At 33.2% G+C, this 27,598-nt stretch overlaps 1 protein-coding gene across 4 annotated transcripts in view; it reads right to left on the bottom strand.

Moving 5' to 3' along the window:
- inaD (inactivation no afterpotential D) overlaps positions 1–27,598 on the bottom strand; it is an 83,578-nt gene that overhangs the window by 29,306 nt on the left and 26,674 nt on the right. For 3 of the 4 annotated variants that reach the window (XM_070650224.1, XM_070650225.1, XM_070650227.1), the window contains exons 5-11: positions 20,072–20,180; positions 18,916–19,022; positions 18,481–18,567; positions 15,950–16,054; positions 13,541–13,619; positions 12,652–12,728; positions 12,388–12,478 (exon numbers count right to left, since the gene is read on the bottom strand). In XM_070650224.1, the coding sequence (XP_070506325.1) occupies positions 12,388–12,478; positions 12,652–12,728; positions 13,541–13,619; positions 15,950–16,054; positions 18,481–18,567; positions 18,916–19,022; positions 20,072–20,180 (655 nt within the window). The remainder of the gene's footprint in view (positions 1–12,387; positions 12,479–12,651; positions 12,729–13,540; positions 13,620–15,949; positions 16,055–18,480; positions 18,568–18,915; positions 19,023–20,071; positions 20,181–27,598) is intronic. The other variant, XM_070650226.1, reaches the window with a different exon arrangement.

The raw sequence follows: 27,598 nt of genomic DNA, 5'->3' as shown, positions 1-27,598 counted from the left end.
AGCTTCAAGTAGTTTCACATTTAATTCATTTCCATTTTGTATAAAATAAATTCTAAACAATTAAAATCTTCAATATAAAAGCATTTCCAGTAATAATTTTTCAAATATTTCCTTCCTTTTCATTCAGCTATTTGACGAAAACATCCTGAATATCAAGTAAATGATAATAAATGAAGTAAAATTTGACAGTATCAGGATATGTAATGTAATAATTCAGGAAACACATTTCCAACCATTTTTCTATATATTTTTTTGCATCGTAAGCACTGCACAACTATAAACAGTCATTGATGTCTTTTTGAAGTTTATCATTTTTTTCCACCATTCATCCATAAATGCGCCTTTTATTCAAGCATCATTTTTCTTTTATATCGTGACTTCTTCTATCTTGTATCGTTTTATGTGTGCAAATCTATACGAGCGTATGAATAAAACAAGAAAAAAGTACGGAAGAAGCATCAGCAAAATAGGCAATAAAAGTTTTTGCTATTCCCTCACTTCGTATTTTCAGCGAAATATTTTCAAGGATTAGCAAGGGTGAGGAACTTGAAATGGCATACATATGTATCAACTTGAATGATAAGGAACAAGGAAAAGGAACTTAAAATTAGAGTTAGCAGGACTCAAATGTGGCGGCGCCTCCACTAGAGTCCGGACTCCAAAAAAAAAAAGTTGGAGTCCGACTCCACATAGTCCGGACTTTTTGGACTTTTGGAGTCCGGACTTCAAAGTCCTGCCAACTCTACTAAAATATCAACTCGAAATGGCAAGGACCAATATCTATGGCGGCATCTGTATTGAAATTCATAAAATTTTCATTAAAAATTCAAGAAAAATTTGAATTTCAAACACATTTTCTCACAGATTACCGATGAAAATTCAATTTTGGCGTTTTTGGAATCAATTTGTTGTGAATATTTTATGGAAATCATCTGACTCGTCGTTGTCTGACTTTGAATTTGTGAATTTGAAACGTGTATAGGATTGGAAAAATAGACAGACATGCGGCTGGTGTTTCTTGGGATTTTAAGCATCTTTAGAGTTTTAAGATGCATGCGCAAGAGTTGTTTAAGAATAATTTTAGGAGGTTTTAAGGTAAAGTGCATTTTGAGACTTAATATGTGACTCAGAATTGAATTTAGAGTTTTAATATCGAGGGAATTGAACCTTTGATCGATAAATGGAACTGTTCATACGTTCGTTAATAACTAGACATTATGTAAAGTCTACCGATGCATAATTGCAAGTGTGTAGCGATTCGAATGTCTGTTTAGGCTCTGGTCAACTTAAGTTAGCTTCTCATACTACTGAGCGCGCCTTTTTTGAATGGACAACAGGTGCGCCACTTGACGAAGTACTAAACATGATCAGATATGACAGAAACTAGTGTACAACTGGTTTAAGGACCTTTATTGTAGGCAATATGTAAAACAGGCACCTATAAAACTCAGAACATACATTTAAGAAACATCTAATTAAAATCCAACCACTCCTTTGCACTACACCCCGTATTTTCATCCTATTCAAGGCCATATCACAACCATTTTCCCTTTTCTAGTCTGTCACAAGTTTCTATTAACTTTGAGATAGATTAAATAAATCCAAAGGCTGTAGATTCTTGTTGACTCGAACTATATATCTGGGTTGACTTGAGCTATATTATTGTATATTACAATTCATATTGTTGCCCATTCTAGCAAACGTCTGCAATTTACTTAGGACATTTCCATATGAGTAAATTATGACATATTTTTATTTTGTGTGTGGCACATTATATGATTTCATTGTCGCATGAATCAAATGTGACAAAAACGAGATAAAATATTTGAATAAAGCAACAAAAAGTGATATAATTTTTCGAGCCGGTTGTCTTTTTGTGTGCGTGGCTTTGTAATTTTAGTCATGCATTTATAAGTACATAATTTTGAGTAGAATTTTATGAGGAATTTTTTTATGAACTGCTCTGCAATTTGATGAAAAAAATGAGGAATTTATAGTGGATTTTTTTTATGAATAAATGTTGAAGCTTACGTCAACCAACAGCCAGAGAGCTTTTAAATACCCATAAAAGTCTCATCCAATAACAAAATTGTTCAGTTTACCTACGATAGAGTTGATATTTACGGTAAAATTCAACCAAATTAATCCCTTCGACAAACTTACAGTCGATTCCATTAAAAATATTTGTGAGACGATTACAGTCTGAAATCATCAACTTTATAATATCGACACTATGCCTACATTACATCGTATTGTTTACACAAAGTCTTATTGAAATCAAACTGTGTCAGAGGATTTTACAGCAGTATCTATTTGATCATTACTTTATTGAATTTAAAGATTCTTGAATTCTGCTTTCATTGATTGATTTATTTATGGCAGTTGATGCAAGTTGCATTTTAGATGATTTTTAGACGGAACTGGAAGTTGATTCGGGTTTTATATGAATAAGACGACTAAATTCGAGTTGACATCGAACTGTTGTTCTAGGTATTGACTAAATTAATTTGGCCGTTCACTTATTACGTTTGCTTTTTAGTGGGCAGGGAGGGGGGGTCTAGAAATTCGTTTTTTGCGTAACGTAATAAGTGAACGGCCATAATTCTGTCTGAGTAGAGTTTATTCTGAAGTATCGAGCAATATATAAGCAAATCTGCCAATGTGAGAGTAAGGCCACCATGGCCGAGTGTTTAGGCAATAGACAGATCTGAATCACTCTTTTTTGAGTCCGTGAGTTCGATTCTCATCAGAAACAGATTTCTCAATTTGTATATAGAATATTGTCGATATTAAAAGGATTTCACACAAATGCTCACGACATAGCGATGGCCTTAAGTGTTGCTGCTATAGCGACTTGAACAAATGGCTTAGAAACTTAGTAGCAGACTATTCACAACCTTAATATTCCTTGCAAAATTGATTAAATTACCAAAAAAAATTAATTGTTGTAAATTAATATCTAAAGAAACATATTCATATCGAGAATCTCAGACTATTCTTATCTTCTAGATGACACCATCCATATAAAGTTCGTTGCTCATAAATTGTACCCAAAAAAATTGCGCCCATGACATATTTTCAATCTTCCAATCATTAATTTTTCATATATAAATTTTAATAAAACTTTCACCATCCCTTGCCATTCATATCCATTCTCTATATTTTATGGCTCCTTAATGTATTTTCTGTAAGCTGACAATTCCCAATTTATTACAAAACAATATCTTTATGGAATATTTTTTTTCGTTTTCCTTCGTCATATTTTTTCCATCCTCTAGAATTCTGTGCATGTATAAGTATCTTATGTTATCGACAGTATCAATAATGATAATAATAATAATGACTAGTGATAGAGTGTGCATATACATATAATCGTATAACAGCTAATTTTACATCATTCGAATGGCTCGATGCTCACTCAACTATGATGAAATTTGATAAACAATGATTTTTCTCTCGTTTTTCTATATCCATTCATGAACTTTTTTATGAGACACACATGCATTCATATTTAGACATGTGTCGGGTGTCCATGAGGTTGTTACTTATTTGAGGGCATCTTCATCATCCATCATCTTGGAGAGATGCTGTTGATAGAGAGAGTGGATTATTTTGGGTTGGTGATTGGGAATGGACAGCCAGTCAGCAGATAGAATCATTCAGCAAGTAAAGAGCAGAGCAAACTGATAGCTACGCTGACTAGTATGATCATCTAGTATATTTAAGATGAGTAAGCACTCGGAGCTTAATGAATTTTATCTGTTTTACCAGGATGCAGATATAGTGACAGTACTACGTGCAGTTTAAGACGCCAACTGAGTGACACCATGCTATATCCTATATCCGACTATATTGTGCTGGTTGAGTAGGGTTTAATGCTTGAACTTATGACCTAGTTTCGTTCTCATCAAACCCTGACTAATCTTCTTTCAATTTCCCGATTTAACCTTCATAGTCACCCGACACTTGTTCAATCTTTCCTAGTATTGTTCGATGGAAAAGATCAAATTAGATCGAATGGAAATGAACAAGAAAAGAAATCGATGAGAAAATGAAAAATCTTTCAGCACATACAGCAAAAAAGAAAAAAAAAGTATGAAACATTTGTTTATGCTCTTCGGAATTTTAATGATTTTAATTTAAACATGAGAAATGTGAAGCGAAAAGAAATCGAGAGCAAAGTGAGAGAGTGAGAGAGAGAGATAGGGATAGAGAATGTATAACTTTACAGGGGGAAAGATGCAAAAATTACAAAATTAATTGAGCGGAAAGTGGATATTATAAAGCATAAGACAATAAATTTATCATCATCAATGAAACATCCTGCATCCTTATTTTACATTTTGATGAATATATCTTCTCTCCTTAATTTACGAATAATGACTTGAGAAGCATTAAGTATAAAATTTCTTTTATTGCTGGAAAGATGAGTAGATTTGAGATTGTTACTGTTATTGTGGGTTGAAGATGGATTGAGTTAAATATCCAGGTTCATTTTGTGTTTTATTAAGATTTTCCATCCGATTAAGTTCCGGTCAATTTTTAGAGGGTTTTTTAATTTGATAAAAATAATTTAGGAGGTCAATGATGAGTGACGTCTTGAATTATGGATTAGTAGCAATAAAGCAGTGTTGTCCAATGTTAAATGGTTTATGCATGAACTTTGAGTGATTTAGGAGTGCTGAGACGAATAAAACTGTCCTTGACTTTGATTCTGTCTTTATATGGCAATTTGAAGTATGGTCGATCGAGGTCTATCGATGTCTGGGTATAGATAAATTTTCGAGACCAAAAAAGGGGCCGAGATTGGGACAGAGAACAAGATCGAGGCCGAGATTGAGACAGAGACCTAGATTGAGGCCAAAATTGAGACCGAGACCGTGATTGGGGTTGAGATTGGGATCGAGGTCTAGATTGAAATCGAGGCCAAGGCTGATTCAATAAGAAAATTCAACCCAGTCTCGGTCTGAAGAATTCTCACTTTAAATTAGATTTCAATATTATTAAGAACAAAAATGGAAATAAACTTCCAATTTAAGATTGACGTCATTCATGAATGACCCCTTTTTATTATAATACAGCACAATAACATCCCACCACGCTCTCAGCTACCCTTTTTTCTATAAAATAATTCCAACAATGCAGATTCTTTTCTTCAACATCCATCAATAATCTGTTAAAATTCTTCTTTCAACTTCCTTAATTCCTTTGTCACGAGGAAATATTTTCTTATTTTCATCAAATCCTATTTAAAGTTTAAATTAAACCCAAGGTTCATTTAATTTCTAAATAACACAAAATGGCTCATTAAAGTGAAAGAAAAATTTCACTCATTAATTTTAATTGAAAATCCTCTCAAAGATTAAGCGAAACAAGTAAGTAAGTTCTTCAAGATAAATGATCGAAACACGATTTTTTTTGTTTTGTTATAAATGGGGAGCTGCTATCTGCTGTATAAGGCAGGAAATTTGATAATTTATAAGCATGAATGGAACTTTTATTTTTCGACTCAGAGGGGCTTCATGCTGTATCTTTATTATGATACAAAATTGTTGTGAAATTTATTGAAAATGGAGGAAAATTTATTGCATTTATTGAGATTTGGGGAAAGATGAAGGCTGAATTTTAGATTAAAATTCTTTATAATTCAAGTAATTATGTTTTTTTGATGACCTACAGCTTAGATTTTGAGGAATTTAGATAAATGTCAATAGATGGAAATAGAAATTTCTAGGAAACTGCTATAATGTCATTAATTTCCGGGGGTTATTTACACGAATTCAAATGAAACTAAATCAATTTACAGTGAAATTGATACTGAAACTAAGATTGTGGGATTTTTTGGGGATGTTAGTGATGAAAAATTCATCAATTTTCAATGATTTTTTGGAATTGTCGAACGCCGACCGGCAACACAAAAGTCACTAGGGTGTTGTAATGTCGCCGTATTTACGACTTTGTGTAGAAAAGATGTAGGAGCTCCGGCGGCTTTGTTTTGCCTCTTTTAACGGCAATAAATCTGATTTCTCAACGCAGGGTTGTTTATCATTACAAGTTACAGTTATTTTGCAATAGAAAAGCGTATCTTCTAAATTTTGCTAAAATCTTCTCTTCTGGGTCAAAGATTAAAAATACGCTCATAATCCTTACATCAGTTACTCAAGGATCTTATGAACTCAACTCGATTTTTACTACTAATTAGCACTCAAGATGCTCAATATTTTTAACAAGATTCACTTAAAACTCAACACTTGAATTTTGGAAAATCGTTTGGAATTTTGGAAAATCGTTCCAAGTGTCTTAACACTTTAAAAACTCAAATTTTAACTCGACATTAATTCCTCAATTCTAGCTAAAGTCCTTGACGGGCTGAAAATATTACAAATTTGGTTTAAGACTTTAAACTAATTTAAGGTAGAATGCAGTAAATAATAATGATTTATCACATGGAAAATCGATTATGCCAGTCAAAAATACACAATTGACGCTTATGCTTGAATATGTTTTGACAATATAGGCAAATCGATCCCCGAAAGCACACGGCGTAGAAATGGCCGATAGGCCTTTCCCAGGCCCATTTGACTCTGGTCTGTATCTGAATTTCATGAAATCAACCCTGATTCCAGAGTCAATCTTACTTTTAGTCAAATTTTCGGACATATTTACGTCGTATGTCTTCCACAGAATATTCTTAGTCAAAACAAAAGCACCCAAAAGACAAAAATATTTAAAATCATAAAAGCCTAAAGATTCCTCCACATACATAAATCACATCTTCATACATAATTCCGTCAAAATCCCAGCAGACAAATCATCAATTACATCCACACATTTCCCAGTACAAAATTAAATAAAAATCGCTAAGAATCAAAAGCCTCAAAAAAGGTTTTCATTTCCGAAAAAAAAAATACAAAAACTTTATAATATCAAATCGCGCGCGAGCATTTCCTCCTCAATACCCGACCCAAATCAAAATCTATTCCCAAATGACAAACACTTTAATGTACACAAATAATTCTTTTTTCCATTTTTGTTTCACCATTAAATAACATTGTGGTTTACAGTTCTTGTTCCATTCTTTCATTTGATTTGATTCTCTTGGTTCTGTTTCGATGGAAGTGAAAAAAAGTTTTCCCACTTCTGTAATAAATATTTTTTTTTGCTTCTCTCCACAACGCGCTTCCTCCAATTTGAGGGAATAAATGAAAGAAAAGAATTCTTTTTTTTTGTTGCTGCTCTCCGCAGCACACAGAAGAAGGAGAAACAAAAAAAATGCTGAGAAGATTTTTCTTTCATCTTAAGCCACCTTTTTTTGTGCTTTTCTTTTGTGTGTTTATTCTGTGCGTACGTATATCATTTTGGTGTATTTATACAAGAGAAACTTGAAGTTCTAGTTCATTAGAACAAACAATAGAGAGTATAAGCATGTATTTGTAGTGATGGACGGGTCACAAGTATTATTTTCTCATTCAATAATATAAATATTGATTTAATTTTACATTCATTATATCACAAATTAATAAATTATTTTGCAATTTTCTATACTTTTTGGAAATTCCATTATACAAAATGAGAAATTTTTTTTGGTTCCGATGTGGTAAATAAATACAAATAATAGGAAGAAGGAAGTTAGCTTAGAAATATTTGTAGATCAATTTCATTAGCACATTTTTAACTTGTGAAATAGACTTGGTATTATTTTTTTAACAGTGCTTGAATGATGAACAGGTGTGCGTCACACATGGTCATAAACTCACTAATTTTTAAACAATTAAGAATGTTTTGATTTATTTACATGAAAAAAATTGTTGAAATCGTGAATATTAGGGTTTTTTCAAATAAATAATCGTAAAAAATAGTTACGATAGTGTCTGACTCTTGACTTTTCTAATTATTCATATAAGTTTGATAACTTTTGGTGTATTGGCAGTGAAAAAAAAGTAATTGAGTTCTTATTAATGTCACTCATCCAATCCGATTCGATCCAGGAGTAATAAGCGCTAGCAAAACAGGTTTATAGATCACAATTGATACACTGTACGACAAGCGAAGTAAGGAATTAAGATTTTAAATCAGGACTTGATGACGATTCAAATTTTATATAAAGAAATCAACTTGACTCTATGTAAAATTCACTGTAAAGCTTTATCGAATTAAAAATAATAGAACTAGAGTCACTCTGTTTGTCTTAAACTTGATGCACATTCAGATAATAACACATTGACAAAAGCATTGAATATTTCACAACATTTCACTGTAAATCACTGTCCATTCAACAATCCCGGATGTCACACGACATAGAGTTGGCCGAAAATCCAGCTCCATGTCAACTTGACTATAACATGAGGCTGAATTTTATCAAATCTGGCATGGAGCTAGTGTAACATTTGTTCAAAAATATCTTGCGAGCATCACTATCCGGCGAACAGCGTATGTCGTATCAACAATAAGAAGAGAAGTCGCCATTAGGGCATCGTTAAGGCTTATTTTGACCTATTTATTTCAAAACCTTCTGGTTTTCTTTTCATAATATTTCACACTCACTAAGCTTCCAAAAATTCCCATTCCTGTATAATTTACGAAACATGGAACTGAACTGAGAAGGATACTAGCTATCAAGACAAGACCTAACTATCATACCAAAAAACTACAATAAATTCCCATCCCATTCTCGTTTCCACGAAAGCCTATTACTCAGTATCGGAACTAAAATCGACATATCACAATGAATGACAATAAGATCATCAAAAATTTATGAAAATTATGGAGTATGAAAATTAAATCGATTGTCAATGATAAAAAAGGTATGACAGAGAAGCCGCATTAGTAATGAAACCATTAATTACATCCAACGATATTTGACTCTAGAAATTTCAATGCGAGTAGGAAGAGTTTTTGAATTTTTAAAACAAATTTTCGACACTTTTTTCTATCAAGGACCAAGAGAGCATTTTATGCTTTTAAAATAAACCCAGCAAACGGTCGAGAGAGAAAAATTCCGGAGCCTGTAAAGCTACACTCACGTATATTGCGTGGCTAACAATTAAAATCACTAGACCATTTCTTACAAGATCAGTCTCTGTGATAAACAGTCCGTCGTTCCATTCAAAATGCGCTAAAAATCCAAAAGTATTACTTTAGGGTGAGTATGCGGTAGAAAGAGAGAGTGAGTGAGAGAGATGGAGATACACAAAAAAAATATTTTTTTTTTGGTATGAATAATGTAAAAATAAGCTTTAAGCTTATCTAAATTATATCATCACCATTAATTAACATAAAATTTACTTCATACATCACAAAAAATTTTTTATGGTCCTGTCTGTGAATGAATTTTGATGAGCTTTAAGAACTTTTCTTTATTTCACAAAAAAAAAAAAAACTTTTTCTTTCCCTTTTTTTTAGTAAGTTTTCTCCAAAAAACAAAGTAGGAGGAAAGACGATAGGAAATGAATGGAAAGAACACATGCAAAATGCTGCTACATTTAAATAAAAGAAATTTTCATTCTTCTTCTTTTTTGTTTGTTTTTTTTTTATTTTACACAATTTTCATTTCCATACACTCGACTGTAATAATCATGAAATATTCACACACAACAAAAAAAAAAAATAGCACTTAGTTTGTTCCTTTCTTTCGTCTCCGCGCGAATATAAAAAAATTCTTTATTTTTTTGTACATTTAATATTTTATTATTATTTAATTTTTATGCCTTAATTTGAGATTATAAAATGAGAATTTTTTTTCATATAAAATATAAAATATACAACATCTAACGAATGCGAAATTAAAAATCAAATGTGTATTTGACGAACTTTTCTATTTTACTGAAAAGCATAGCTTTTTTTTTTCACAGACTTGTTTTGCACATGAATGCTGAGCCTGACTCTCGGGTTTCGGAAATGAGCGCGAGAGAGAATTTTTAGTCAGTCGCTCGTGAGAGGTGAGCGAGATCTGCGCAGATGGGGCATGTTTGGTGATGATGTGTATGGCAACACGTATATCCACGTGAAGTTCAAAGTTCAATGCGATTTCCTTCACATTCATTCTCAAAATTATTTCTTTTTTTACGATTTTCTCTCATTTTAAATGTTATAAAACATTATCTTATCAAAATTTATTTCCTTTTTTTGTTACTCTCAATTCTTGTGTGATTCTCTGCCTCCCTCCCTACAATTTTTTCCGTTTATCATGGCACTTAAACACACATATATGTTACGATATCTATATTTATGTATAGCTACATCCTTGTATTTTTTTTCTTCTTTTCATTTCTCTTTTACTTTCTCTTCTTCTTTTCTCATCCAAAAATTTTTTTTTTATTTTTAGCGCATTTTTCTTAGCTGCGATAAAATGAAATTGTTGATGAGACTTGTCCTTGTTGGGAGTAGGCATCATTTTTACGTGCAATAATAAAAAGAAATTTAAGTAATTTTATTACTTTTTTGGGGATGTCCTGTGAGATTTATGACATAAGAGACATTATGAAGTATTTTCATTTTGGCGGAATTGCAGATGGTCCTTAAACCTGAATTACTAATTTTAAATTATTACGGAAGATAATTCATTTTGAGAATTTTATAAAGCTGTTCTTAAGGGAATTGCATAAAGTGGCATGGATGTTGTGCAATTGCAGTCACCAACATACAATGGAACAGAAATGGCACACGGAACAGAAATGGCTGGAAAACTATCCTCGGGCCAGTGTGACTATGACATCAGGCCAGATCCAATGAAATCCAGCCCTAGGTCATATTTAAGTCGACTTGTGGTCAAATTTAAGGCAATTTCTGCACCATGTGCTTTCTGTGATACCAAATAGCACTAGTTGATCAATCGATCCAAAATCCGGCACCTAACCAGCGTGATTCGGTTTAAATTCAGCACCATGTTACTACCACGCCGGCTTGAAATCGGATTTATGATTCTATCATAGTCACAACGGGTTTGAACCTAATTTGGCACTAAATCATGCCAGATTTAAATTAAAACTGGGATCGTGTCAGAACCATGCCAGCCTAGGATCAAATTGTCCAATTTGTCCAATCTGACATGCTCATTGCAGTGATTAAGGCTATCTCCTCCAAAAAAAACTGAACATATCAGAAAAATAACCCTAAATTCCCACCAATTGGCCAATCCCAGTCAATTTCCATACAACTTGCTTATAAATTTAATGCAAATCATCCAAATTCACTTACAATAATTGATTCCGATAACCATAACCGACTACCATCGCATCACTTAAAGCAAATAATCATAATCCAACAATGATTCAATTCCATTTAAGGCCATTATCAAGGTTAGTAGACTTAATACAATATACATAATGATAAGGGTCATTGAATGTGACATCGACTACAAAATTACACAGTATAGAAGTTATATTGTCAATAAGGATATGTTCTGTTTGTTGTTTAACTCAATTTTTAATTTACTTTACTCCATCCGGTCATGTCAAAATTGTGAGAAAGTCTGCCTACACATACATAATTCATTGGAATCAATGAAGGAAATTTCATAGAATAATTAAGGGGTTTAAAGATCACCAGATAGACGTACTCGTGCAGAAACCTTTACGACTAGACATACCAGCCTCACCCGACGTTACGATAAAAAGGTTAAGAATTGGAAATGCCAAATTATTTCAATTACAGCCCAAGAAATTTACTCATTCCAATTTGCAGCCATTGAGCCTCACAAATGTGAGAGCTTTTAGCTATAAAATCGGATTAAGTTAAGTTCATTTTAATGCTATTTCAGTGCAAATTTGGAGGATTAGGAGTCCTTCATCCGCGAATGGCTTAACAGGATTAAATGGATGCTATTAAGTTTCAATCTAGACAGCACCAAGAAAAAAAAAATTTATAGCTTCATTGCCTTTCACGCCTTATAAAGAACAGCCTGAATATTCACCCATATCCAAAGTTGGAACTGCGTCAGTATAAATCCAGAAGTAATAAAAAATAAAACTTTTGGAACTTAAATTGTGTGCTATAAAAACATGAGAAAGCTCACACATGTACGCATATACACATTCATCGTCTATCTGTCTTATATTCTTTGTACAGTTCTAATTCCAAATGTCGTGGGGATTATTGCATGCATTGCGTCGTTTACGATACAAATTTCTCTTTGATATAAAGCTTCAATAGCTTTGAGGCATACACAAAAAGCTTTTTTTGTGGTTGACTCTTAAGTCAACACCATATCCATTGTACTTTTTTTTTTATCTCGCAGGCTATGACGTTCGGTGATTTTTATTAAGTGACGAGCTTTTATATGTTTTTGATGTCTCACGTGCTTTCATTTCATTTTAATTTAAATAATTTTAATAAAAAAATTTTCACGAGAAATTTAATTTAATTTAATGACTTTTTTTTGGTACTTACTCATCGTATAGCCAAAATCGCTTTCCTTCTCGGGATCTGCAGCCACTTCCTCTTTTGAACGTTTCACATTTCCTGCACTAGCTCGGTCGATCTACAGATTGAGAATGAATAAAGAAAAAAATACATGAATTACTTCATGTTGTCTACAATTAAAATCATGTCATGTACAATGAACAACTAGACTAGAATACACATGTAAGGTAGATGGGATTTAACAAGAAATAAAAGAAGAAAAAGGATTTTTTTTTTGCTTGTTTCATGTACCTCATTTCCTGATGCCGTATAAGTTTTGCCTTCCATCTCACGATTATCTTCATCTTCATCCGATGACCCTTCAGATTCTAATAGGACGGGGTTGTGTTTTTGTTGTTGTTATTATTTAAAAATTTTTTCTTTTTTTAAAACTCAGCATTCATTAAAATTAACAATTAAGGATGAAATATAATGAGTATGGGATGTGAAATTTGCGGATTTGATCTTAAGGGTGACATTGAGTGGCATGTTTGTAGAGCTGGTTTAATTAGGCTTGTTTTTGGAGATTTTAGGGAGCTTAATATCTGATTGTGGGTCATTCGACTGATTTGTAACTTAAATACAAATCATCGTTAGGAATCTTACTGCTTTATAAGGTTCTAGGGATGAAAGGTTCGTTTCCACACAAAATAGACCGAATGAGACTCAAACTCACGTCCTTCAATTTCCGGTCGCATGCTCTAACCACTGAGCTACTCAGGATCATTTTGGAGCGTTGCAAAAAAGCACTTAAACCTTAGTTCTCTTTACAAAGCTCATTGCACAGCTGCTATCGTTGTATTGCCCACAGTATAAAATCAACAACAGCAGACCTCATGACACGAGTCGCCTTCAAGCTCTTACTAAATTTACAGCCTGCCTAAAAGCTATTTTGCTTTCCTAATTATCCAAACATCCCCAAACTCCAGCAATAATTTAGTATCTAGTCCCTAATTATATCCAAACAAGTATTTTCAATTATCACCATATCCAACATTAAACATATCACAAAACCACAAAACAAGTTCAAAATTTAGCAAGCCTTCCTGAATTTTGAACACATACCATGTCACCCTGTTCACCACAAGCTCCCAATAATCATTAAAATTTCAAACAATCATGCATATAACATCATACAAACCTGTGTCAGGAACCGGTGTAAAACCTGAACTTCTATTAACCATAACCATTAACTGATCTTCATCATCAATCTCCGGGCTCTTAATATTAATTATTCCCATATACATATATAGATATACATAAAAATAAGTTTTATTGTAAGTAACATAACACATTAAAGGCCGTCCACATATAAAAATAGAGTTTATATTAAGAATGTTTTTATTTGTTGTAATTTTATGTATGTTGTGGTTGTTTGAGGCATGCATATAAGTAAAAAGATTAATACAAATAGATCCCGAATGAAACATCAAGCTATCATCAATCATGCAAAAAAAAAACTATGATGAATCTATTGATTTTTTTTTTTGGGGGGGTATTTTTGATTGACGAATTCAGTTTAGATTAGGATGTATTATGTGAATTGATCAAATTTGTAGTTTTACTCTAAGCTTCTTTGTAGATCTAAGCGTAAATTTTGAGATTAGATACCAATTTGAAAGTATTCGTGTTATCGATGGACAAAAGCGCATTTTTACTTAATGATCAGTATTTCAGTGAGTATAATAGAACCCAGTTGAAAATATACACCAATACAAAGATAATTACCTATACCAAAGCAACAAAAGTTCTATACGAGTTCGACCCAAATTAAAACGGTTAACCCAGGGACTAACCTGAAGGCAAATCAACAATTAAAACTTGAATATTAATAAACCTCTGATTTTTAACGTCAAATATTCCAAGCTATACAATAAAATACCCTAATAATAATTGATACCTTTGAAGCAATTTTGAACGAATTGTGTAGGAATTTGTAAAGAAATAAGGCGGAAAGTCATCTTTAACCCTGCTCATAGACGTACGACAATGATAAAAATTTGAAAAATTTTGATGCGCATTTCTAACAGAAATTAAAAAATGAATGATTTTAGATGGATTTTTCAACCAAATTCCTTACATCTTCGAATAGAAAATTAGAAAAATTTTGAGTGAAACTATAGATTTACCCGAAACTCGCAGGATAGTTTTCAAAATTCCGAATTTGTTACCAATTATCAAAAAGACGTAAAAGTGGCCTAAAGGCTCTTCAACATCCGTTTTATCTGACGAGCAATCGCAATGGCTACACTTTTAAGGTGCTTTTACAACGTCATCATCATGATGTGTCGCTCGGGACTTGTAGTTTTACAAAACAACGAACACTTTCAAAAATGAATAATTTGAGTTTCTGTAATTTCCATTTCTCCCGATCGGCACTCTTTGAAATGTTGCCACCTCGGCGACGAGGTAGTAGTTTACTTAGAACCAAGTGGCAGCTAGAGATGTCAATACAAATACCCAAATACCGAAATATTTGGGGTATTTTGCAGTATTTGGGGTACCCCAAATATTTGGGTGTAAACCCAAATTTATTTGGGTCTGCTAAAAATCTTGACTTTTTAGGAAATTTTTCATAAAATTTCTGATTTTTATTGAAATTTTTGATTGTTTGTTTCCTTGGCTGGGGCGCACGAAAGCCCATTGCCGCGCGTAGGGAATGTCTGAAGACAGCAGATTGAACTTTTTAGTGTCAATTTTTTGCCAATATGAATTTAATCTCACATCTTTATTGAATATAAGTTATATTTTGGTTATATAATGGAACTTAGAAGAAAGTATAGAAAAGTTGCATAAATTTAGCATTATCATTACCAAAATCCTAACCAAAAATCATACTGATTATATCAGATCTACTGTAAATTTGTGGAAAAATTGCAGACACAATATGTGACCTTCAGAGAGATAATTATATTCCTGTATGCAGATAATAGAAAGTTAAATCTGCGTCAAAGTGGTTTTGTTGATCTACACAAGACAAAAATGTTCCTGAAGAATTAAAACCTATAAAGAAAAAAAAATATTCAAGAATCTGCTGTCGTTGTCTCAACTCTTGTGGGTGGCAATTTGGTTTTAAGTTGATTTTAATTAAACTAAGCGGGGAATGGCTTTTACAATGTTGTAAAAAATGCTCAGCAGTTATTTGAGACAACTTTTACAAGAAATATTCTGCAAAATGGTCCTAAGGCCTACTTTTAAGACCAAATTTTTTTTTAAAATATTTGTACAAATATTTGGGGTTTAATATTTGGGTATTTGGGTATTTGTACAAATAGTAAAAACCCAAATAATTGACATCTCTAGTGGCAGCCACTAGGCAAATCCGGTTGTTTTCGACAAGTGGCTGTTCTACAACATTTCAAAGAGTTCCGATCGGGTCTTCCCCTCCTGAACCTTTAAGAGTGGTGTCAATGACTCCTCTAATGTCATAATTCAATCTTTCTCATCTATTTGATCATCTTTCATCATACCAAATTAAATTCGTCAATCATCACCAAAAAAAAAGCAATAGAAAAATCATTAAAAGAAGAAAATGTTTGAAATACTTTACCATCGCACCATTCGATGCGCTCTTCTTCGGTTCCTTTATTAATGGCTGCATCGGTTTTATATCATCCTTCATCTCCTCTTTTAAGTCTTCTTTTTCTAAACCCTCCTGATTGTTGTTATTATCATGGTTTGTACGTCCATAGAGTAGGATGTTGATAATGGTTGAGATTGGTTAGATATGATGATGAATTATTGGATACAAAATAGTAGACAAGTGAAGTGAGCGATGGAAATAGATAAAAAGAATAGAGTGAACAAAAAAAAAATATGAGTGATGATTAAATTATGGCAAAAATTGTGTGGTTCCAAAAATGAAAAAAATATTTTCCGCATTTTGAACTAGACCAAAAAAAAAAAAATTTCACGTTCGCACGTAAAACGTGACATAAATAATGTGTTGTTCTGTTTTGGTTTTGCCTCATTTTCAAGAAGCTTTTTTAACTTTTTCTTTTTTTATGGAGCACTTTATGTCTGTTAGTGCGATAAAAAGAAGTAGGGAAGTGAGATAAATAGACATCAAGTCTCAGCCCATTTACTATATTTACTTATTGTTATTATTTTCGTGTTTCTAGTCCTCGAACTGTTTACTTATTACTTCATGTGGTTATGTTAAAATTTTATTGGTTTTTTTTTATGGATGATGCTTGTTTTAAGCTGCATTTTTGTTTTATTGCGTGATGATTTTTATTGTTTTTTTAGTTTTTGAGATTTTGATAGGAAATTTGTTGAAATTTGAGATTTAACAGTAGCCTAGTTTTAAAGTGTTTATTGAGTGCTATTCCCGAGCTATACAATGCGATTAAACGTATTTTTCAGCATAAAAATGAAACATAATCAACGTCCAAAGTAACGTCTGGGCAATTTCGTGTCTTGCGACAAGGAAGTGGCGCCCTTAAGAACATGTCACTTAATAGAAATAGAGCATATTTTCATGAAACCATTACGGTTCCTTAAAACGTTCTCTTTGTCTGTTAGGGAGTTTACTGGTTTCAGGATTTCTCTGATCTGACAGTTCTGCAGTATAAAAAATATTTCATAATCATTCGGCGATACTTATGTGAATTTTAGAAATACTTTAGAATAAATCATCAATAACAAAGCTCAGATACACATCTGAAAATTGTATAAATTAATCTGAAGTTTCAGATCGAGATTTGGACGCTATTTGGACATTGTTGGCTTCATCAAGGACATAGGCATTTTGTAGAGAATTTGGGATGGTACAACAGATCATCGATCGCAGTGCCGTTGCTATAAGCAAACCCAACATTATATTCTATTCTATTCAGATCGAGAGGAAAACCAAAAAAATGTCTTGAATTTGCTGTGTTGATAAGGACGCTAGAGTTCTCAATATCAGGAATTAGCAGAAGTTATCGAAAGAAAGAGCTGTCTACAAACGTTCTTTAAACGCGACAATGGGCCCCGTGCACCCCAACCAAGAAAGTAAGTATGTTATCTGAGATTTGTATTAATTTCTACAAATTCAACAGATGAGCGCCTGAGCCTTGGAAGATAATTGGCACAAAATATGAATATTTATGAGTTTAAGGAATACTATTATAAGTGTGATATAGGAAGGCATGACAATATATATACATCAGAATCTCTACACTATCATTTATTTGTCAAAAGCTTTCTAATTTTAGAGATTTAAAGCTAAGTATATTTCCTAATGTTCCTCCGAATTCAGTCAATTTTTGTACACAGAATATTTTTTATATGTTTCACAAGAATTCTCTTTATATTTAGACATCATGAAATATCAAAATTTCACCTGACATCAAGGTGTTAAATAAAATTTTCCGCAATGAAAATTGTCAAATAAAATTATTTTTAGAAGTTTTATTCAGAAAGGTTCAATTTTTTAGATGACAACAGATCATGTGGGTAGCAAAAAGAAGCTGTCAATAGAAAGAATGTTACACCTAGCAAGCTGTAACCAACGAAAGAGTCAGCTTTAGGCGCCTTCTAGGGTGGGTAATGGATCTAAATTGATTTATACAGTTAGTATAAAGGATGAAAGCAATAAAAGTATTTTCTCATTTTTCTCAATCATGCCTTCATCCAGGTTGGGAGTTAGGGAGGGTTTTTTGGGATCAAAATCATCTATTATATCTAAAATCCACGATATGCAGACCTGAAACTGTTGTCCCAACCCAAAAAAAATTCTAAATTTCCTAACTACACCCCTTCATCTCTACCTTTAATATTCCATCATCCTAAGCTAAAGTCAACGAACTGCACATTTTTAATTGTAATTTTCTTTTAGGAACAATTTTCCCTTTGGCTCATCATTCCTTAAAAACACTTTTAAGACATCCTAAACAACCTTTTTTTATATCCTCCGCAACGCTATTTTCCTTATTAAAATTATTTTTTCTGTTCTTAATCTTCCTTATTTTCTCCTATACTACATTTTTTCATTATTTATGTACGATGAGCCTTCTGTATCACTTGTTGTATGTTGTTATGCAAAACAGACAACATTTTACCCTCGTTCGCACTTATCCTTCACTGACAATATCTTACCTGTATTATTTCAGGAATTGGTGTTTTTGCTGGTGTCAATGGCGGTGGTATTTTCTTGATGAAATCAATCGTACTCTCGTCCGCATTCTATTAATATGAATAATTTAAAGAAGAAACGGAATTAAAAACTTAATTAAAAAATTCGTTTAAATGTTAAATGAAATTATTTGATAATTTAGGGCAGTGGTGGACAACCTTTTATTTTTTGAGGCACACCTTGACGGTAAGCCTTGATTGAATCACACTTCATACGGTTCATGGCTCTGTGGCGCCACACTATTGTACCACAGCACACAGGTTGCCTACCACTGACTTAAAAAACTGAAAACGAAGTGAATTGTGGACTAAAAGGAAAGCATGTCTCAATTCTTTCCATAAAAGATCATATCAAAAAGGAAGGAATACAAAAAATTTAATCTAATTAACTATACATACCCCAGTATTTAGACTTTGAACACGAAGTGTCATTTTATCGCCGGCATTTTTTATCGTTTTAACAGCTACATCGTGACTTGAGTGTCGAATATCTATACCGTCGACGGCTGATTAGAATAATTTCGTTAGTCTTACGGTCAATGTTGTTTATAAAAAAGATGTAAATTCTATCAGATTTTCTGGGTTATGACTTTAGCATGACTTGAAATGATAGTGGATTGATTCAATTAAGGAAGGAGCTGGATTTAAGGAAAGTAATTTAATGAGTATATTTAAAATATTAAGGTCAATCCTTGATGCAGTTCAGAGCGAGTTTTGCAAGAGTTTTTGATGAGAGCAGGCACGGCATGTGCGACACAAGGCTTCATTTGTAAGGCTTCATTCAGATGCCACAGGGAATTGCATGGGAATTCCATCAACTTCATTGTGTTTCTTGAACATGGCACTAAGATTCAAGGACATACTCATTCTATAATACATTTCTGTATGGCTGCTGACTGATGGAGACTGCATTGCATTTGGTATTGGGAATTAGCAGGCGGAAGCCAGCAATAGATCCAGTTATAGGCGACATCTGAGGAAGGCCATGGATCACAGTTGATCTGTACGGCCAGCGAAGTAAGTAAGTAAATATGGCTCCTGAGTAAACCCCTGAATGCTTCATTGTCCCGCCTTAAATGCTTCATTTTTCAATCAATAACAGTTTTGAACGATCCATTGATTATATTTAGAACGCCATTTTAATACATCGATATAATGGAATCAATTCACAATTCATTAAGCCAGTCAATACACATTGTAAACATAAGCATTGTCTAGTCAATGTCAATCATTTGATAAAAATCTCCTTAAATTGACATATTTTTCATCCCAACTCTAAGAATTTTATTCACTAGACTGCAAAACAATGCCATCATCTAAACAACTTTAAATGCTGGCTGCTCTTTTTCAGCAACCAAATCCACACCCACTAAAATTAGTGCAGTGGCATGAATAATGCAAGAAACTTTATATGGTTCACATTCAAGTATCAAGCTGATTGGATTATTTCACATTACAGTGATCCTATGAATTATTGTCAACTTAGACGTAACCAAAAAAAGTCTGACAGAAATCGCATCAAAAGTAAAAAAAATATGCATGAATTAATGCTTACCTAAAATCCTATCACCAACTTTCAATAAGCCACATAAGTCTGCCGAACTTCCCGCAATGATATTTTTGATGAAAATTCCGGATACCAATGAATCGCCTGACACATTAACCTATCAAATATACGCAACAATAAATAAATATCCAGTCAAGCTTAAAAGTTTTAAATCACATAACAATAAATTCACTCAAAAGTCCACAATTCTTTCATGTCTTTTTTTGACAAATTTCCTGTTTTCACTTTCATTTGGGAACAATATAAGCCATTTTGTATGTATCCGCTTATTATGTTTTGTTGACTTATTATTAATTAAGTAAACATTGGGAATTTCATACACAAAAGCTTACATTCACGCACACACACACACAATCCGCACATGTACAATAATAAATGGAGATTAACTTTTCCTTTAGTCAACACGTTATGCTTCATTTGTTTCACGTTAGAAATCTTACAGATGTTGGAATGGAAGTAAGAAAGCTCAATTTTGATTTAATGCTTTAAATGGATTTAGGTTGTAAAAAATTTGATTTTTATAAATTTTAAATGATGACTTGATTTTTGTTTTAAGTTGAAATATTAATCTTCAGAATAGCTACAGAATCAAGTTTGAGTGAAGCCATGGATCACAATTGATCTGTTTTTCCAGCGAAATATTAAGTAGGTAAATTAAAGAGCTTTGTATTCCATAACCCAGCTTCTGCTTCTCTACATCAAGCATGACGTAATTTCCGAGCATTAACTGACGTCTAAATTGCTTGGGCCTTACTTGTATTTTGTATAATGCTTGAAAAGACCAGCCTTATGAGTTAAAGGCACTGTGATTTAAATCTGCTGTTCCACACCCAGGACCTTTGAAACGTTAGATTAACGCTCTACAATTTAGGCCACTGATGCCATTTCACCGCAAACTACGTACGAATGCTCGTACATTGATATCCTTTCTGGTCCGTTCAGTCAGAACTCATACTTCAAATGTTTCAGATTTGAACTTGTTTTCTAGGTTCTAATCCAATTCCAAGCGAAACAAATAGAAAAGGCTCAACCATTAATCCTTCAAGGCTCAGTCATGGATAAATTCATTAACATCAAAAGAAAGCCGTTTCTGTCCATGGCGGAACTTTATCCTTTTTTAACCATCATGAACGTTGTTCAAAAGCCTCAATTTTGTCAAATTATCATTATTCTTTAACTTAGAGGAACTGTAGTGGCATTAAATATTATAGCTCGAGCCTCAAAAACCATCCCCTATCTCCTGGCTTTGCATCTGTCTGACATTAGCATCGATTATTCCATCTATGCTAAGTAGAGTTTCAAAACAGGTACTTGTGACAGGCGAAAACCGTACAAATTCTTGATAATTTGAATGGTTTTTCTATAAGAATTTTTACGGTTTTTGACTGTCACAGGTGCTTGTTTTGCAACTCTGATTCTTAGCATCTAATAATGCAGCAATCATTTAACAAGTCAGCCAACCCTTCCAAACTTCCACATTTTCAGATTACTTTCCTCTCCAAAATTCAAGCTGCAAACGTTTTTCTTATTCTCATTAAAGTTTTACGGTATTTTTCTCAAAAGACATTTTATGATGTACACGTATGTTATGTGAAATAAAATTACAAAACAATATAAAGGTTAGACAATTTAAAAGCATATGTTGTCATAAAACAGGAACATGGGACAGAAAGGTAAAATGTAATTAACATAATTTTACACTTTCTTTTTTTGTTGTTGGTCTAATGTGCAAAACAACTTAATTATGTAAAGGATAATAAAGACTTTATGAACGGATGCAATGAAGTTAAGTCCTCATGTCATATTTGTATTGTTTTGGGTCGCTCGGGGAGGTTTTAGTTATGAATTTTAATTATGTTTTTGTTTGGTGCTGGTTGGAAAATAAGACATGAAAAGTGAATGAACCTAAAAATTGCCAAAAACTTTAAGGAACTTCAATTTTCTATTTAATTTCTAGTTCATACATTCACTTAACCCAATCAAAAATGTAAATGAATCTAAATATCTTGTGGTCAGCATGTTCAGAAGCTCACCACTTTACACAGTAATTATTTTGTCTACCTACTCAACATTTTATGTCCTATTCCATTCGACATGAGAACACATTTATCATAAAATAAAAATTCATTCATATGTACCAATAAAATTAATTAATTAATTTAATGGATGTGGTTTTATAGAAATATAGGACATTATCGATGTGTAATGGATTTTGGGGTTTTCATTTGCTATCGGTTTTTAAATGTCCAATGAAAAATTAAAATGCAAATTTGGCAAATTTATAATAATTAGAATTAATTACTTCGATAAGTATTTAGTTTTATTATATATATTATATATATAATTTATAATATATAAATAATTTTATTATATAGTATTATTGCACAGAAGTGGGGAACCTATATTGGAAATGGTATGAATCGAATGTCATGGGCGATTTCAGTCGTGGCTGACCACTAATTGTGCCGTTTAACAAAAGAAGATTGCTTGCCACTGCTATTTCATATTTGACTGAACCCTTGGGACTTCGCCCCAGCAAAGGAAGTAAAGAATAAAGTAACTAGGCACTTTAGACTCCACAATTTCGAAAAGACTGCACCACTTTGGAGCAGAGACTTAGCTAGAAGATTCTTGAAGGATGCCAGGAGTAGTAGAAGATTCGGTTCTTCAATCTAATGATTCGGGATGTTTGAGGCAGATTTAGCTATCATATGAATTGCTCGAGGTTTGTCTAAATTTCAAACCCATCTCCTCCCTTCTAAGAACGTTACGTAATAAGTAAACCAAGTAAACCCTTAGCAGGTGGAGGTGGAGGTCTAGGAAATTTAAACAAGAGAAACTTTAAAAATTTTATTAGTTTTTTTAAAAAAAAATCTTTGCAGCAAGTAATGTATTAATGGCTACTTAACCGCATGGCATTTAACCCCAAGGGCTTTCATACGAATTTGTTACTAATTAAAGTTTGGCTTACGATTTAGTCACGATTTGGTTTATATCTGGTCAGAGCCACGGAGACCTGAGGTCTGATTTTGAGTTTTGTTTTTCGGGTAAGTCCACTAAATTCATCTCATGATATGCTAAATAACGGATCTAATCTTTTAAATTAGCCATACTTTTGCATTAATTTCCTTCTCATTATTTTTCGATACACCAATTGCCTCTAAAAATCCCCCTCTCTAAAATCACCGGCAAAACTTGAACGTTTCATAAATAAAAAAAATTAATATTCATAAATTAATGCATAAAGATTGAAACAAATCTACATTATTCATGTAATCTATAACAAGCTGTAATATCTCCATTATTACCATAAACTCCCCTAATCCCCCAATCAGAGAATATTAAGCTGTGTCAGCAATAAAAAATTCAATTCAAATTTTTTCCAGCTATGAGTAGATAAAAAATTCACACTGGACACGTGCCAGCCATAGTAAAGATAATTTTTTGTGTTCTGTATCACAAAAATGGTCAACAAAAAGGTAAAGAAGATGAAATTATTTATTTAATATCTCCATGATGATCATCATTATCAGATTATGGCCGTCATCATTATTCAAAATCTCTTTATATTGTCACTCATTCATATGAGCTTTTTTCATTGTCAGGAATGGACCCCGAGCAACACAAATGAAAAAAGGTCCTTCGTCAAGCTTTTAAGTCTCCGTCGTGAAGCTTCCAAAGCACCGTCATGGAACCTTTTAAGGCTCCGTCGTGAAGCTTTTAAAGCATCGTCATGGAGCTTTTAAGGCGTCGTCGTGAAGCTTTTAAGGTTCCGTCATGAAGCTTTTAAGGCTCCGTCATGGAGCTTTTAAGGTTCCGTTATTGAGCTTTTAAGGCTCTGGTATGGAGCTTTTAAGGATTCGTCATTGAGCTTTTAAGGTTCCGTCATGAAGCTCTTAAGGTTCCGTCATGGAGCTTTTAAGGTTCCGCCATGGAGCTTTTAAGGTTCCGTCATTGAGCTTTTAAGGTTCCGTTATGCAGCTTTTAAGGTTCCGTTATGGAGATTTTAGGGTTCCGTCATTGACCTTTTAAGGTTCCGGCATGAAACTTTTAAGGTTCCGGCATGAAACTTTTAAGGTTCCGTCATGGAGCTCTTAAGGTTCCGTCATGGAACTTTTAAGACTCTGGTAAACCTATTTTACTAATACTAAATGGAAGTCACCTTAATTTTGAGGCAAAATGGCGTTCATATGGCTGCCAAGCTGTCCATACAGCTGGAGAGCTCCTTGGCAAAGCCTTCTTCATTTGTGTCGCTCGGTAACATCTATTTGCACTTGCTGTTTATACATTATTTATCATACATAATCGGAAAATGTGAAAATTATGTAAACATTTTTTTTTCACTCGTTGAAAATGAGTTTATTATCGACTAAGAATCTAGCTTATCTGCATTATCACAATATGTGTATGTTTGCTATTCAAGTGACTAAGAAGAATTTCTTTCTGTTGCTTGCATCCATTATGTTTCATGTAATTTCATGCTTCATGTATGAATTATACTTAAGGAAAATTACTTTAAATATGTTTGAAGAACTTAATTTTACATGTTACAAAATGCTCTTGGGGAAAAAGAATTTATGTTGAGTAGATGGAAATGCTTTCGAAGGATGGATTGATTTTTTAAAGCATATGCGGAATTTCGATTTGATTTGAATTGATTTTTCTTTGCAGTCGATTGAATTATTTATTTAAGGTAGATTATTTGAATTGTGGGTAATTGCAGAGAAATGTATGAAGCTATTATTGCAGTTGCTTAGCTCTTGAATCTTTTACAGATACTGAGCATGTATAGAGCTTTGGAGCTTCTTATCAAGGAACTACTCATATCATGGAGCATGTTGCTTAGTAAGCATGTTTCAATGAGAACATTTCTTTAACAGCCAAATAGCATGCATTACCGAACATCACGAGACTTAGAAGCGGTCTCTTTGTCATTTAGGGTTTGGATGTGTGACCGACGATTCAAAAAAGCTGGGAATTAGAAATTGACAGATGTTATCCAAAGACAGATCTAACTCTAAAGGCGGCAATGGGCTCTCGTGCGCCTTCGCCAAAGATTTAAAGTAAGTATGTGATATGGCACAAGCGGAGTTCTCAGTTTCGGTCTCGAAATTTCTCGAGACTGAATTTTGAAGAATTTCCTTGAATTCATGGTCTTAGTCTCGATAATTCGTCGAAACCGAGACTTCAGGGCACCCTTCATGATATGTGTCTTACTACTTCCAACGCTTTCACTTAAACACTCACTAGCTAATTTATGATGCACGCAAAGAGTGTGCCTTCAATAGCAGCCTTAACTAGTATATACAAGAAGACTAAGCTCTTGACAGCATAATCTATGCCTGTTAGGGACAAACTTTTCTTAATTTTTGATTTAAGAATTCTTCTACTTGATCCACAAGAAATCTTATTATTGCTACTTGACAAGAAAACAAAGCTCAAAATTCAAATTAAAACAATTTTTTGACAAAAACTTTCTGACCCGAGTGACACAAATTAGTAGGAGTTTGTCACGTCTCTGCTAATGAAACATGCCGCAACACATTATGGTTGATTGGACATTGCTACATCACCAAGTTGTTGATAATATATCTGGCCTTGAAACCATATCAGGCACCTTTAAGACTTGTCACCTACTTGTTGATGTAGCCATGTCCTAGCAACTACATTGTGCTGCGATCTATTGTTTAGTGGAGTCTTGATGGGTGTTTTGGTCCATTTTTACGCCGAGAAGAAAATTTGTCACATTGTGCTGTTGATGATGAATGCAATTTAAAGCCAACATGCCACATCAAAGCCTCGACCCTGGCCTTGACGGACTTCTTTTTCATTTGTGTCACTCGGTCTAAAAACAATCAAAAAGTTTTTCAATAAATTTAATCATCCTCTGATAAAATAATAGCAAATTTTCCTATACAAAATACTCCTTTTTATATTTCATCTTAAGTAATTACCAAAGTACATACTTCTTTCATTAATTAAATTAAAGAAGTCGTCAGCTTTAATTTAGTTAATAATGGAAAATTAACGACACATTGAATGGCGTTTTTATGTGGAAATTTTCTGCCAAAGCAGAACAATTTTATGTTATTAATTTTCCTTTTTCTATATCACGAGCGGAGCGACACGAAACCCTTGAATTATTTTGTTTTACGATGTCCTTGAAATATTTTTTTTTTTTTTAACAACAGATGTGGAAGTTTGTGGAAACTTTTACCTGGCTTTTTTTGCCTTAAAATCCTCTTTGAGATGAATAAAGTTGCTGATTGTTTCAATTTAAGAGATTTGTTCTGTTTGTAGGGAAATTAAAATGAACTTTTTTTTTGTTTAGCGTAAGCATGAAAAGTGCTTCATTTTAATTTTACAGGATTATGTGATTCAGTGCATGTGTTGTTGGATAATTTGCTTTTAATATAGTTTTTAAACTTTCTTTAGCTTTGAGCATCTTAACTCATGTATTGTGTTATGTAAGGGATTGTTTAATTAATTTGCTGGCTTTTTAGGGGAGGAAGGCTACTGCAATTTGTAATGGTTGAGTCAACAATAATGTAGATTTAGAGTTGAGCATCCTTTTTGAGCCATGACACATCTCAGTCCTAGAAAAATGTTCGCGACAAACCATTTCAAACGAAACCTTTCTTATTGTATACCAATGCAGTAAATCTGTTCGATATTACATTGAGCTTTTGCTCAACCTCAAAATCTAGATCAAAACCTGAGATTTTTTCCAGCTCACCAGTGTGTCGCTACACACAGTTTAGTCACCGCTGATTTACTTTCTTACTTCGCTGGCCGTCCAGATCAACTGTGATCCATTGCCTTCAGATTTCGCCTAAAGCTGGTTTTATCGTGAGCATCCGCCTGCCAATACGAAATGCAATCTCTAGCGACAGCTTCCTTCCAGGAGTTCTTCGATTTCGCTGCGATACCGCTGTTTTACACGTATGAAATTTGATTTTTTATCAATATCGCAATAAAGCAGGCTGTGTATATGCTGGGGCAGAGACACAAGTTTGTTTTACTACTCCTGGATGGAATCCACATGGTGCAAGAAGCCCTGTAGCTCCAAAAGCAACATGTTGTAGAACAGCTCTAAGAGAATGCCAGTTAGATGCGAAAAATTATCCTTTTTGTACAAATTTTGTGATAAGAACAACAAAAGAGTCAGATGAAAACCCTTTTAGAGTAACCTTGGCTCCAAAACGGAGCATGGTTGCATTAAGTATGTAAATAACTCAAATTTCAAATTGAAGACGTTATCAAAATCGAGTAAATGGGTAATTGTTGCTACTCTACTGGATACTGCTACTAAGTAATGAAGACCAAGTCTTTCCTAAAACATTACATACCATCCACACAACCCCCTTCCATTACAATATGTAAACATCAAAATTTGTAACAGTCTATTGCAAATACCTTCCAAAACTATCAAATAATCCATATTGACTACACCTCGTACACCTCATCTAAAAGAACAAATGCCCCAATTCTGCTCAAAAATTCTCAATTTAAAGA

Source organism: Chironomus tepperi, unplaced genomic scaffold (genome assembly GCF_022539635.2).
Source record: "Chironomus tepperi strain 1889 unplaced genomic scaffold, CSIRO-AGI_Ctep_v1 contig_445, whole genome shotgun sequence".
NCBI classification, from domain to species: domain Eukaryota; kingdom Metazoa; phylum Arthropoda; class Insecta; order Diptera; family Chironomidae; genus Chironomus; species Chironomus tepperi.
Note: the sequence above shows the minus strand (reverse complement) of the source record. Positions and strands in the feature narration are given on the sequence as shown.